The 14,605-nt window shown below is 33.8% G+C and overlaps 1 protein-coding gene across 1 annotated transcript; it reads right to left on the bottom strand.

The window, feature by feature from the left end:
* Nucleotides 1-4,412: 4,412 nt before the first annotated feature.
* Nucleotides 4,413-14,181, bottom strand: LOC127714632 (uncharacterized). Its single transcript, XM_052220694.1, has 4 exons — nucleotides 14,147-14,181; nucleotides 11,459-12,281; nucleotides 8,780-9,637; nucleotides 4,413-5,081 (listed from the first exon to the last, which is right to left on the bottom strand). Exons 2-4 carry the CDS (start codon nucleotides 12,269-12,271, stop codon nucleotides 4,929-4,931), a joined length of 1,824 nt encoding a protein of 607 aa, XP_052076654.1. The 5' UTR covers nucleotides 12,272-12,281; nucleotides 14,147-14,181; the 3' UTR covers nucleotides 4,413-4,928.
* Between the last annotated feature and the right edge of the window lie 424 nt (nucleotides 14,182-14,605).

Raw genomic sequence — 14,605 nt, 5'->3', positions numbered from 1 at the left:
ATAGTTTATCCCACTATTAAACCATTTTTATCAAGTAAAAGCATTAAAGACCATTAAATCTAACAATAACATAATTTTAAATGAAAATGATAAAATTCTCAGTGGTCCTAAAGAGGTATCAGAAATTTTCAATAATTTTTTCATAAATGTAGCTAAAGATATAGGAGATAAAAACATTAAAATAGACAGAAATCACCCAAGTATATCAAAATTGAAGAACATAAAACTGATTATAATGAGTTGAATTTTAAATCTGTAACAGAAGAGTTTGGGAGTAAACAAATAAATAGTTTAAATATAAAAAGAGTTACTGGATATGACAATGTTTCACTAAAAATTATAAAAATGGCACAGCCAGTAATATCATATCCTATTAAAATCTTAGTTAATAAATCAATTGAAAGTTCAATGTTTCCAGATAATCTTAAAGCTCCTCAGGTATCCCCACTTTTTAAAAAGAATAACTCTCTAGATAAAGAAAACTATAGACCTGTAAGTGAGTTACCGTGCATTTCCAAAATTTATGAAAGAGCTATACATGATCAATTAATGAAATTCTTAAATAAACATGTTCATCCTCTTCTTCGGCATTTAGGTCAGGTTTTGGTTGCCAAACTTCACTTATCAAAATAATAGAAGACTGGAAAAAAGCTCTGGACGAGAACAAATTCATTGCTGCAATTTTGATGGATCTATCTAAAGCATTTGATTGCTTAACGCACGATTTACTTTTACTTAAATTGGAAGCATACGGTCTGTCTAAAATTCTCTAAAATTATTACAAAGTTATTTAGAAAACAGAAAACAATGTATTAAAATTGGAAGTTCTTACAGTGAATGGGATCGTATGTTTAAAGGTGTACCACAAGGGTCAATTCTTGGTCCAGTTCTTTTCAATGTCTTTATAAATGACATATTTCATTTTGTAAAAAATAGCACCATTTATAATTATGCTGATGATAACACTGTATCATATAGTGATCATGATATAGATAAAGTTGTTGAAAGTTTAGAAACTGATAGTTTAAATCTAATAAACTGGTTTCTATAAATTTAATGAAGGCTAATCCTGACAAATTCCAGGCTATAGCCATTGAGAAAAAAAACCAAATAAACATAATTTGATATCTAATTTAAATGAAAACAAAATTTCTTGTGAAGAAAATGTTAAACTTCTTGGAATAACTATAGATTGGGACTAAACTTTAACAATCATATATCTGAAATATGTAAAAAGGCATCAAGACAATTTAATATTCTAAAACGGATGGGTAAATCTTTTAACAAGCTAGGTAGGTTAACAGCATACTACTCATTCATTCTTTCGAATTTTAACTATTGTCCAGTAATTTGGCACTACTGTTGGAAAAAAAATCTTTTAAAATGGAAAAATTCAAGAAAGAGCTCTCAGATTCATCTATGAAGATATTGATAGTTCATATGAAAAACTACTAGAAAAATCAAAATTACCATCTTTAAAAATAAGAAGAATAAAATTATTATTGCCACAGAAACATTTAAAATAATTCACAAAAAAAGTCCGAGCTACCTTCATGATTTGATTGACATAAAAATTAACAAGTATGATTTAAGATCACAGGAAACAGCAGTACTCCCGAGAGTCAGAACTATTAGGTATGGCTTAAGATCGTTTCGCTATAATGCTGCACAAATCTGGAATGAGCTGCCGAACCATTGTCGAATGGAAACATCGTTGACAATTCAAAAAATTGGTACAGCCATGGGATCCAAATAACAGCTCATACCAGTGCAGTGCATGCATAGTGTGTTTATGTCTGTGTTTCTTTTATTTTTTATTTTTTTGTGTGACTATTTGATTTGTGCATGCTTATTATTAACGTGTGCTATGTTTTAAGATATACTTTATTTTGCATACTATGCTTTTAACTTTTATATGTCATCTATGGTATCTTACTATGCACTATATGTTTAAAATTGTGCTGTTTTCATGACTTTTGTATGTGTGTATATATTTTGTTATTCAGTCGATTTGAAAAGCTCACTAGTGTGTTTTTGTAGTTTATTGAATATTGACTTAAATAAAATATTGGTTATAAAAATGCATACCCTTCCAGAACACCTGATATCACCCTTTTTTAAATTTTAACTGGGTTCATATAGCTTAAGGATTAACCATTTAACTTAAAAGGTGGGTGGGGGTGGTATGGTTTTTTTGTTTCAGAATTTTTTTTACTATCAATCAAAATTTGTTTCTTCAAAATTTACCACTATAAGGTATGGGGAAAATTTGGATTCAGAATATTTTATTTTGTCATCTGCTTAATTGCTTGACTACAATATTTTTTTTCATCAAATTGGGGATCAGAATATTTTTTAGGAAAAAACCATAACACCTCCACCCCCCTTCCCCCCTTTGAAGTTAAATGGTTGTTCCCTTAATCTTTAGTTCTTTAGTTTTCTGGATAGTGTTTTGTGGACTGTTTACGTTGTCTTCGTTATTTTGTGTTTTGTTTTAGAGAAGCATGGTGTTGTCTGTTTTCATTGGATTTTCGTTATTTTATCGTCCCTTTGGTATCTTTTCTCAACAGTTTCAAAAACATAAAATTATAGGATTAAAAAATATTCAGGTGTTATAATTTCAATGGTTCTGAAGATTTTTCTTTGAGTGTAAATCTATGTCTTTGTCTCCGGGTGCGTGATTTTCTGGCTGTGTCGAAGACCCATTGTTGGCCTTCGGCTGTTTTCTTCCCTTTGGTAGGGTTGTTGTCTCTTTGACTCTCTGTCGACACACCTGTCCTTGCTCCTTTAGGAGTTCATGAGATTCCCTCAGTTTCTTTTGTTACCTCCTAATCGGATTACGAGACTTAAATATCCGGTGAACTATTGTCGCCTTAATTTATACCATGATATGCATTACTGTAACAAAAAAGAAAGAATTTCTGCTGTATTTAATAAATAGGTAGGTAAATATTTGTATTCGAGGACTGGAATCAGACTGTTGACAAAATGACCTTTATAAACATTGTTGTTAGCAACGTTATTTGGTATCTGAGAACGTTAAGTTATTCGGGGACTCCGTTTGGATATGCCAACGAGAGCACATGAATTGCATTCGGATTTTCAAACGCAAGCAGATGTATTTTCTTCTGGCTGAAAATTACTGATTTGTAATACAGGTTCATTTTATATTTGGACTTTATTAAAAGAATTTGTAATCTACCATTTCGTTTGTTTATTGGATTGGACTGTCAACTCGGATGTGAATAAACTGTGGTCTAGATTCCCATCTATTAACTAAAACCCAGTATCTCATATATTGGTACCGAAACATCTAACCTGATGTTACAAGTTCGTATCTTGCAGTACAATAACAGCCGATTACAAATACAAAAGCTAATTTCCCCAGGATCTACATCATCTCATTCCCCATAGACGGGATCCCACCCAATATAAAAATAAGATGTACATTCTCTACCAGAGACCAAATGACATAGAAGTTAACAACTATAGGTCGAAGCCATTTCGGCAATTTTTATCAGGAAATGTACTTAACTCTATCTTGATAAAATTTTCCCCTTTGTTTTCAAACCACTTGTTACCAATTCTTGTCATTCTTCACATACGAGAATATTGCAAACGAGCATCAAAAACCGAAAGCTGAAGAAAGAAAAACACAACCACAATGAACAGGAAAAACAAGAGTCTACAAAATACTACACAGCAAAACCGAAGATAGAGCAACACGACAGCAACTAAGGGTCAACCATTTAACTTAAAGGGGGGAGGGTATGTTTTTTATTTAGAAAAAAAAACATAACCCCTTGAAATTAAATGGTCGTTCCCTAAAAACCTGGAGTGAACTGAGGTACTCTATGTTCAAAATGATCCTGCTCCATTAGTGGCACACATCGTGTTGGTCATGACAAGTATAAATCGAGCTTTAGCTGTAACGTCTAAGTGGGAAAAGGCGTGGGCCTTTGTGAAATGTGAAATAACAAGTCCTTTATCAAATCAGGGGCGTAGCTACACGGAGGCATGACAGCACGTGCTTCCACGTCGTTTTCACACAACCCAAAACAAAAAAAAAAACACAGAGAGAGAGAGAGAGAGAGGACAAAGTTAACTTATAGGAATTGGTCTTTCTATGTATGCATTTTAAAAAAAACTACACAAAGAATAAAAGAAAGAGGAATAAACATGCAGCGAAATTTTTCAAAATTGCAAAATCAAAAGCTCAAAAAGAACATCAAACTAATGGAAAACAACTATCATGTTCCTGACTTGGTACATGCATTTCTTTATGTAGAAAATGGTGGATTAAACCTGGTTTTATAGCTTACTAAACATCTCACTTGTATGACAGTTGCATAGAATTCGTGACTTCAAAACAGACTTACTATATTTGGGTTTCAAAAAAAATATCAAATCACTATGATTTTATTTTTAATTACAGAATGATAAATAAAACAATACTATAAGATTATATTAATATTGAAAATATCAAAATAGACAAACATGACATTTATATAAACAAAATATATATTATATCAAATTTCTTCCTTTAACAATGCAAAATAATAAGTTATGATAAGCTAGGGTTGTTACAGCTAAATCTTACTATTGCCAAAAAGATCACATATATTTGTGAAGTGTATTGTACCTATAAAAGCAAATGTCAAAAGCAAATGTCCGCTTTGAGCTTAGTAAGTAAATGATGTTTTCACGTTAATGATCGCTAATCATCGAATTATCGAATCAATCGAAACACAATATTGATTTGTGCTTAAATTAGGTGACGATCATTTGCTATTCTTGGGGTACAAGGAGGTTTTTTTTCTCTCTCACAGACAGAATCGCTTTTGTAAAAATAGAAATAGAGAAGAATATAAAGAACGTATAAATAAAGCCTATTTCCAGGCCCCCGAACTATTGCAGCTTACAATGGTTTACTCCTTCAGATCAAACATAACCTTGACCTTCTCGGTGTTAACATTTCTACGCCCATAATAGCTACATTCTTTCAAGTGTTCTGAGATTGGACTGCTAAGATGTTGCTTCCATTGCTTTACAGGGCTACATGCTGTACTGTAGCGCCATTTCTAAAAAGACATAAAAAATCATGAATATTCATTAACTTATCATTTTGTTTATATAAATATATGCCGACAACACTAAATAATAAATGTCATATCGTTTTTAAATCTGTCGAGTTAAACGAATATATGTTCATAATGTCTCTTATACAATCCCGTCCGTTTTTCCCGAATGTGACCTACCGAATTGGACGTATTACCGGGTTTGTACTAACACGAGCAACACGACGGGTGGCACAGGATCTGCCTACCCTTCCAGTGCACCTGAGATCACCCCCAGTTTTTGGCGGGGATCGTGTTCAGTTGCTCAGTCTTTATTTCTACGTTGTGTTTTGTGTACGATTGTTTGTCTGTTTGTCTGTCTGTTCGTTTGTCGTTTTCTTTTTTACTCATGGCGTTGTCAGTTTATTTCTACTTATGAGTTTGGATGTCCCTCTGGTAGCTTTCGCCTCTCTTTTATCAAAATAGAAATTATATAATGACAACCAGCCCACAATGTATATCATTACGAAGTTAGTATACCGATGGTATAAGTCCATGCACAAACGTCAACGAAGTCCGATTGTTTTGTTCTCGTTGCTCAAAGGCCATGGTGTTGCCCATTTTAATTATTCGACTTTTGGTTATCAACGACCACCTTTGTATCTTCATATTCTTTTCATCAAACCATCTGTATAGGTTTCATTTTCCGTTTTTGTTATATGATGCTCGTCTCTACGTGTTTTATGTCATGGTGTTGTCTGTTATTCGACGTTCAAAGTATTGTATTTTCGTGATCATGAATTAATTTATTCTGATTTATTTACGCGACTTTCGAAAAGAGGTTATTATAGGATTAAACGCCTTTTTAAAGGAATTTATTGATGTATAAACTCGACCAATTTACTCACAAACTATGTTTGTGAGTGACTTGGTCCAGTTTATACACCAATAAATTCCTTTAACAAGAGGCTGTCAGAGTGACAGCAAACCGGTTTTTCCTGCAGAGGTCGAACCCTGAACAGTTGAGCAAGTATGGACACTACATTTAAGCTTAAAACAGCTCTGAATTTGGATTGTGATTCAATATTTGACACAGCATAGGTTTGTGACACAAAATGAATGTGGTCCAAGAACTGAAATATTTGAAATTGGACATTTAAATACCTATTATGGTCCAATATCCAAAATCTAAGTTGATATTAGAATCAGCATATCAAAGAACCCCAAGAATTCAATTTTGATGAAATCATACAAAAGTTTAATTTAGGACCCTTTGGACCTCAATGTGGACCAATTTGATAAAGGAGCCCACAATCCAAAATACATGGTTACATTCAGCATTTCAAAGAACCCCATAAATTCATTTTTTTTTAATCAAACAAAGTTTAAATTTGGACCCTGATTGGACCAACTTGAAAACTGGGCCCAAAAATCTAATATTTAAATACAGGTTTAGATTCAGCATTTGAAAGAACCCTATATATATTTAATTTATGTTCAAATGAAACACAGGTTAATTTTATCCATAATATTTTCTGTGCAAAGGGAAATAACTCAAACTGGATAAATAGTTCTCTAAAATCAAATAATCAATAATATAATAACAACAACCAGTGATGACTAAGTTCTCTAAAATTAGATATGATTTAACACTCAAACATTGTTAGAATCAGCATATCAAAGAACCAAAGAATTAATTTTTTTATGAAATTAACCAAAAGTTTAATTTAGGACCCTTTGGACCTCAATGTGGTATTATCTTATTAATAATGAAAAGCTCGACTGTTTCCAAGTTCTTAAACAGGAAGGGGTGGGGGTGACCCCAGGGGACTCGCCTTATATTTCATTTGATTTGTTTTATTGTCCCATACAAGAATATATATGGTTTCGGGCTGGGGATCTTGACCATTTACAAGTTTTCAAAAAGAAGGGGGGTGGGGGTTACCCCAGGGGACTTCCCCTCAATTTCATTTGATTTGTTTTATTGTCCCATTCAAGAATATATATGGTTTAGGGGTGTGGATATCGACCGTTTACAAGTTATCAAAAAGAATGAGGGTGGGGGTTACCCCCATGGACCTCCCCTAGATTTCATTTGATTTGTTTTATTGTCCCATACAAGAATATATATTGTTTCAGGGTGGGGATCTTGACAGTTTACAAGTTTTCAAAAAGAAGGGGATGGGAGTGAACCCGGGGACTCCCCCAATATTTCCAATTTTGGATATTAAAAATGGCGATAACTCAAAAAGGAGAAACACTAAAATCTTGAAAATTGAACTAGACTTTCATTAAGTCCCAGGAAACAACATATTTAAATTTGAAAAAAAAATTGTTAAAGCATTTTCATGTTATTGTGGAGACACTGTTAGCCGCCCGCCGTACATCCCCATTTTAATAACCAATATTTCCTTCGAAAATCCGGTTAAAAAGGCGTTTAATCCTTATAATTCTTAAAAAAAATAAATTTACAATCGTAAATTCTTTTATATATTTGTGTCATTGAATTGGCCTCGCGCACGAATATATTTGTTGGTTAACGCAAAAATATGTATTCCATGAAATTTGCTATCTGATAAAATATAAACTACAAAAACTCTTATTATCATTCAAATAAACGTTTTGTATTTATTATTCAAATTAACGATTGACGCGAAGTAAAAATAAATGAGGTCAACGTCGAGCCGGATTGTGTTATTGTCGCCGCCATATTGCTTACATTGGTTATTAAAAGAAGTTCGGTCAACGTCGTCTATCGTAAAATAAACAGCGTCAAGAACAACTTCCGGAAGTTCTCTCGACCAATCATATCAACGTATTCCCCAAATGCAAATCATATAAGAATTATTGGTTATTGTGCCCCGATTCCAAATGACGTGACGTCATTGCGTCGTTAACGAAAATAGCTAACAATGACGGTGTTTGTATTGAAAATTATGAGAATTTTGCTACAAAAGATACTATTTACACTGTGCAACTAACTTTTATTGATTTAGCCTCAGTCAAATTATTGCTTTTGTGTAGAACCATATTAAAAAATAATGGGAATGTTACAATAAATTTGTATGCAGTACATGATAAAAATTTTTTATGGAAAATGTGATAAATCTGTTTAGATTTTACCTTTTGTGAGGTATATTGGTATATATATGGTGCATATAAGTGATATATATATTGAAAATTTTAGGATTTATGATAATAAGGGGGAGAGACTATACGGAAAGGGGGGGGGGGGGGCTCACAACAGGATCATGTCCTCAAGCACCTACGATAAAATGCAGTGAAACTATGTCACCTTTTGATCTTATTTCATAAGAATTCAGCACGCGACAACAATGTTAGTACTCTGATTATATTTCCCCACTTTGCTCATGTTTACAGGCCTACGGACTGTTGATAGCCGGATGGTTTGTAGGAAAGCGTGAAAAAGGCTTTTTTTTTTAATTTAAGGGTCAGATGAGGTCCACCTCTGGGTTCGGGATTTTCTCGCTGCGTTGAAGACCCATTGGTGGCCTTCGGCTGTTATCTGCTCTTTAGTTGGTTTGTTGCCTCTTTGACATATTCCCCCATTTCCATTCTCAATTTTTTTTGTATTTTAATCAGGTTGCAATGCTACAAAATTGAGATAAAAAATCGCTTGAAAGTCGACTATAGAAAAGATTTCCGTGAAAGTAAGTGTTTACATTATGAAACTACATTACAATGTGTTTATTTGAACAAACCCTTTTTGAAATCTCCCATCCGTTATCCGATTTCTGCCAGACAGATTCAACCACTCCTTTCACAGGAAGCATGTCCTCACAAGCCTCCCGTAAATATCTACAAGTTATTGATAAATTGTAGACACTCAGGCTATCTAGATCAGAAAGAATCAAATATAGTAATGTAAATGGAAGTGATAGTAGTGACTCTTGGTGTGCATCTGCTAGTTGATTGGAAGCAACCATCGGCGCCATGTTACCGGAAATTGTGCCATGGTACAATGATGCTTCTTCCCCTTCCGCTTTTAAGTTCTCCTTGTCGTCACTGATTTGTACGCGGTCTTTCCTAGAAATGTTGAAACTGTTTGTATCACTACAGAAAATAATTTCACCATTAGGTACTTGTGGTGTTTTTTTGTCAATGGTAAATTTACATCCCTGATATGCTAACGGACAATGTTGTTTGGTTGGTTCACATATGTCTAAATGTGAAAACTGTTGGTGTCCTGCTAGCTCCTCTCTTCGAAAAACTTGTTGGCAAATTCCATTCATCTCGGGTCTCACATTACGTGAGTTGCACTGTACAATGTTTGCTGGACACCTGCGTAGATGAGCCGCAATTTTGGATCGAAGTACGACAGCCTCGCATCCACCATCCTTATTTAAACAATTGACCATTTCCAACTGGCATCTCTTTTTATGTTCCAACATTTGTCGTCTGTACATGGTAAATCCACATTCATTTTCACACGGGATAATTTCATCCTTGATAATCCGTTCTGGATAAAATGGACAAACTTTAAGATGTTCTGAAACTGGAGTGCTGAGATGGTACTTCCACTTACGAATAGGAGTGCATGCAGAACTGAAGGACCATTTCTAAAACATTACCGAAAGTTATTAATCTATATAGGAAAACGTCAGATGCAGGGAATTAATACTTCATATTTGTTTTACGTTCATTATTTTGTACATAAATTAGGTCGTTAGTTTTCTCGTTTGAGTTGTTATACATTTGTCATTTCAGGGTCTTTTATAGCTTTTATATGCGGTTTGGATTTGACTCATTGTTGAAGGCCGTACGGTTGTTAATTTCTGTGACTTTTGTGGAGAGTTGTCTCATTGGCAATCATACCACATCTTCTCATTTTCATATTTACAAGGAATCAAAGTGCTTGAAGCACTAAAGGGTATAGATTGCTTTAATTTATCAGCGGGAAGTAAAATCAAACATTCAAATTGCAATGTTTAAAGCATTGGTTGTAGTTGATTCAACTACAATTGTGGACAAATGAAGATAACTCCGATTTTAAAAATTACTTTAACAATGACATCATTGATATTTTTAGAACTGATATTAGATTCCTGCACCTTGTACAATAATTTTCTTGACAAGTCTAACATAATTTTGTAACTTGAGGATCTGAGCATATATTTCAATGATAAATTTCTGGAAATGTTTATGTATAGGATGTTAAGAATGTTATGATCAGTACACTATATTTTGTGTATCTCAACGGTAGTGATCAACCTTAGAAGATTTGCACATCAAGTCAGTACCATAGGGTTTTAATTGCATTCCATGCAATCTTTATCCAAAAAATGGAGATAGTAACAGATAAAAAATAAAAAAAGTCATACTTTTTCAAAACTATTATCTTATTTTATGAATTTTTAATGAGTATATGAATACTTAAAAAAGGCAAAAAATGAAATAACAACCAATAAAAAAGATATCGTATGTTGGCAGCTGTCGGATCTATTTGATATTAAATGTCATTTATTTCGAATTTCCGACAAACGAGGAAATCATGACGAATTAGTGACTCCGCCAAATGGAAAGGATTCATGGTCATCTATGACAAAGATATTATATATATTGTAAATCATAAAGGTCAACCAAATAAAGATTTCGTCCATAAAACCTCCGTGGAAATTGACTTGCACCACAATATACAGATAGAGATGACTTGGACCAACCATGACAACTGAAACAAGTTAGTCGGTCAGCTACTGCTCACTTATGATACCCCGCCCACTAAAAGTATAAGGTAAACAGGAAGTTGTTGAGTGATGAATCTGTAAACAAATCACACGGTATAGCTGACTCATATAAACCCTGAATCCAAATTTCAGAAATACTTTTAATGTAGTTCCTGAGAAAGATGCGACGAAAATTATTCATGTGACAGACAGACGAACTGAAGGACAGACGGATGTACGGACGGACAAACAGAGGTGAAAAAGTATACCCCCACTTTTTTTTAAAGCGGGGTATGATTAATAAGCCGGTGTACTACACATACAGACTCTAAGGCTCCGTGTTGAAGGCCGTACTTTGACCTATAATTGTTTAATACACATTGTGCCTTGGGTGGAGTTGTCTCATTGGCACTCATACCACATCTTCTTATTTCTATCTACTTTAATGGTGCTACATAGAATTGGAAAGTTCATAGTTAAAAGTTTGTTATCAATACCTTTACTTCAAAATGCCTTCACTAGCTGTCAATATCTAGATGTAAGTCAGAGCTGAGGTATATGCAGCTGCTAATTGTATTTGATTTGCTTTTCCAATTCAATGTGATAAATCCAGGATTTGTGGAATAACGTATATTTGCCAAAATGCATGTGTACTCATTAAATTATATAAAAAAACTAAAAGATATTTTTGGGGTTGTCAGTAACCTAGAAACTTACCCACTTAAAAAAATCCCAATGTTTTCCTCCATTAGAAATCTTCTCCCATACCGGCTCCACTATGCCCTTGTTATAAACGACTGATTTGCAAAACGAACGTAGGAACTTGCACGTTAAAGCCAAATTGTTAATGGAAAAACTGTCGAGAAACATCAAAACCTGTTCTATCACGTTTTCTGGGAGATCTTCAAGAAAAAATAAACCTTCGGTAGAATTGACACCGTTTTGATAACAAGGAGTCTTTGGATAATCAAGTGTTTGACTTTGTTCATCCCGTTGTTCTGGTAATGAGCATGCGTCAGATCCGATCATCAACCCACGTGTATTCAAAAGATCACTTTCAATCACGTGACCTGTCGGAACCAATGGAGATAGTTTCTGACATGAGAAATCACAACCAGCATCAGCTAAAGGACATTTTAGTGTTAATATCCCGGTGGAAATCTCTGCATGAATGTTAAGAGAATGCCACGAGAATTCACCTCTCCTAAAAGGTTTATGACACATATTGACAGTTTCCGGTATCGCAGTCATGCAAGCAATTACATTAGCAGGGCATATTAAAAGATGGACAGCCATATTTGACTTTTTAACTTCGGAACGGCAGCCGTTTTCTTTAAAAATGCATGGAACAATAATTGCTTCACATACGAACGAATGTGATTTCTGTTTACAAGCATGAAAAATTCGACCACATCCTTGGCCGCATTCGATCAGTTCACAGGAAGTGACGTAATCTGGTCTGACGTCACACTTCCAACTAAAACATTGGCAACAATGGTCATGTATAGAAGAAAATCGCTCCTGTTGCATTGTTTCAGATCTGTAAATTAAAACAAACAGTATGTGCAACAAATTCAACTTTAGTAATGTCTATTTGTATATGTCGCTTTTGAATCCGCCTTTGAGAAAGAGTTGCTGGATATCTATTTAAATGTTACAAAAAAATAAGGCATAATCGTGCACGTGCCTCAGTGATATCTTTATGTATGAGGGTAGGAATTCCCTTTACCGTCTACGTCAAACGGTCATTTTTGGGTACTCAAATTAGTTAAAATTTTACCGTGATTCGTCAAAATATCCTTATCGTGATTCGTCAGAGGTGTGAAATAATTATCGTTACCATTATTTTTTGGGGAAAAAAATAGTCATTTTTTTATCGTCTAAAAGAAAGGGTACATGTAATCGCCATGCACCAAAAATTACCGTTAACCTCATTTGGCAAGATTTTTTACTTTTATTTGTCATGAAGGAAACTCCATAACGACCCTCATTGTATTGCCAATAAAGTTTCCATAAAGTCTCAGTTTAATAAATTCGTGTGACTTTTCTAAACTTGCGGGAATCCAGAGCCTAATATTATTTTCGGTACCAGTTTTACTGCCAAAGTAACGCATTCCGACAAGTATAAGACAAGATAAGAGTAATGACTATATATAGTGATGAGCAGGGCCAACATATTTGAATATCGAATACTTTAAAAAAAACTTTGAAGATCTTATTTGATAGAAACGAACATAAAGTAACATGTATAGATAAGAGACAATAGACGTTTACCGATTATCAAATCTCGTCAATCCATTTTGAATAACGTACACATTATGATAAAATTAACCAATGGAAACACCACGAACCCGTTCGATCGAAGCAGACGGAGTGCGCCGACCGAGTCATGTGAGTCTCCCACCATATAAGTATATATGTTATACATCAACCGCCATGCGAAATAAAAGACACTCCTCAAAATGTCGCACAAAGGAAAGGTCACAACACGGAGTGGGGAGGGGTATCTTCCTATATAAGGTCAACACAGATTTGTGTTCTTATCTTTTTATCTAAAAATACGAATGTTCCTTAAAAGTTTGTGGTTTACGTCTAGATAAGATGTCATGAGATAAATAGGTTGTCATTTTCCAATGAAAAAATATGAATGGCTATAAGATTTTCGCGTAAATCAATTCATAAATGTTTTTTTTTTAACCAGCCGGACGTCTGTACACAAATTTTTATGTTGAGACCCCCGCATGGATTACAAACGCTTCATTTTCATATCTTATGATCGTGAACACATTTCCGATGCGTGCCGACACTGTACTTGTGAATTTGCAGATTTGGCACAACTGCAGGAATTTTTGGTTTTCCAGATCTCTTGTATTACGTAAGAGAGCGAACAAATTACAAAGCTAAACAGAAGAATATGGCCACGGTTACTGACGAAAGTGCATGGTCGTAAAATTATGTAAATGCGTGTAAATACATTTTAAGTAACCAGAAAAGATAACTTAATCATCACTGTCACAAATACATGTATTATTAAAAGTGAGTTGGTTAAACTTTGTTGTTGCATTTTTATATTTACTTAGCATACAATGTTTACCTGTTTTTATAATGTACACTGTTTACCGGTTTATCCAAATCGATTGAGTAACTGCTATATACCTCTTGATTTTAATATAGCTTTAACAAAACATTTCAGAATGACATTGGCAATGAAAGTCTGTTGATAAGATCACTATGATCCATCAGACGAGATTTTTCGCAAGGTTGACCATACCTCCATATATTTGTTTAATTTGATTTTATGGCATATTTTAGCAATAAAAGTTATGATAAATTCTTCAATGAAAAGGACCGCCTTTGATAACTTATTTGTATCAGTAAATATATATAACATTCAACTTAACTTACCTGCTGGATAAACACACCCTTAAATTCCTATCAAACTCCGGATCAGATCTATATTTAGCACAATATTATATGTATACTCAACATACACACCAACACACCAGTAATTTATTAAGTTACAAATTAACCGGCCACTGGTGATTAATTAATGTTTAGGAGAATAAGAAATTCTTGAAGTTCGTAAATAGTTTTAACAATTTAATTTCAATGGTATCAGTTTCAATTGTAGATCTAGAAATACTCAATAATAAACCCACCAAAAAATAAATTCTTTTTTCTGTAATCAGCAAATGAAATTCCATCACGCTGATCATTCTTATCGTCTTTTAAAATACTACACATTTCATTTGTTTCAAATCATTCAGTTATGTGGGTTACTATTCTTATTGTTAAATATCATTTTCTTTTTATTCCATACTTTTGGAGTGTTTTTGATGTTCTTTTATTTTGTTTTAATTTTGT

This window comes from Mytilus californianus, unplaced genomic scaffold, assembly GCF_021869535.1.
Source record: "Mytilus californianus isolate M0D057914Y unplaced genomic scaffold, xbMytCali1.0.p SCAF_9, whole genome shotgun sequence".
Lineage (NCBI taxonomy): Eukaryota > Metazoa > Mollusca > Bivalvia > Mytilida > Mytilidae > Mytilus > Mytilus californianus.
This window is presented reverse-complemented; position numbering and strand designations above follow the sequence as displayed.

What these genes read in the sequence shown, in the direction of transcription:
- LOC127714632 (XM_052220694.1), bottom strand. Translation starts at nt 12,271, where the DNA reads ATGCAACAGGAGCGATTTTCTTCTATACATGACCATTGTTGCCAATGT. An exon ending in ATTGGGATTTTTTTAAGTGG is followed by an intron (nt 9,638 to 11,458) that starts GTAAGTTTCTAG and finishes GTAATGTTTTAG; the next exon opens with AAATGGTCCTTCAGTTCTGC. An exon ending in GATGGGAGATTTCAAAAAGG is followed by an intron (nt 5,082 to 8,779) that starts GTTTGTTCAAAT and finishes ATGTCTTTTTAG; the next exon opens with AAATGGCGCTACAGTACAGC.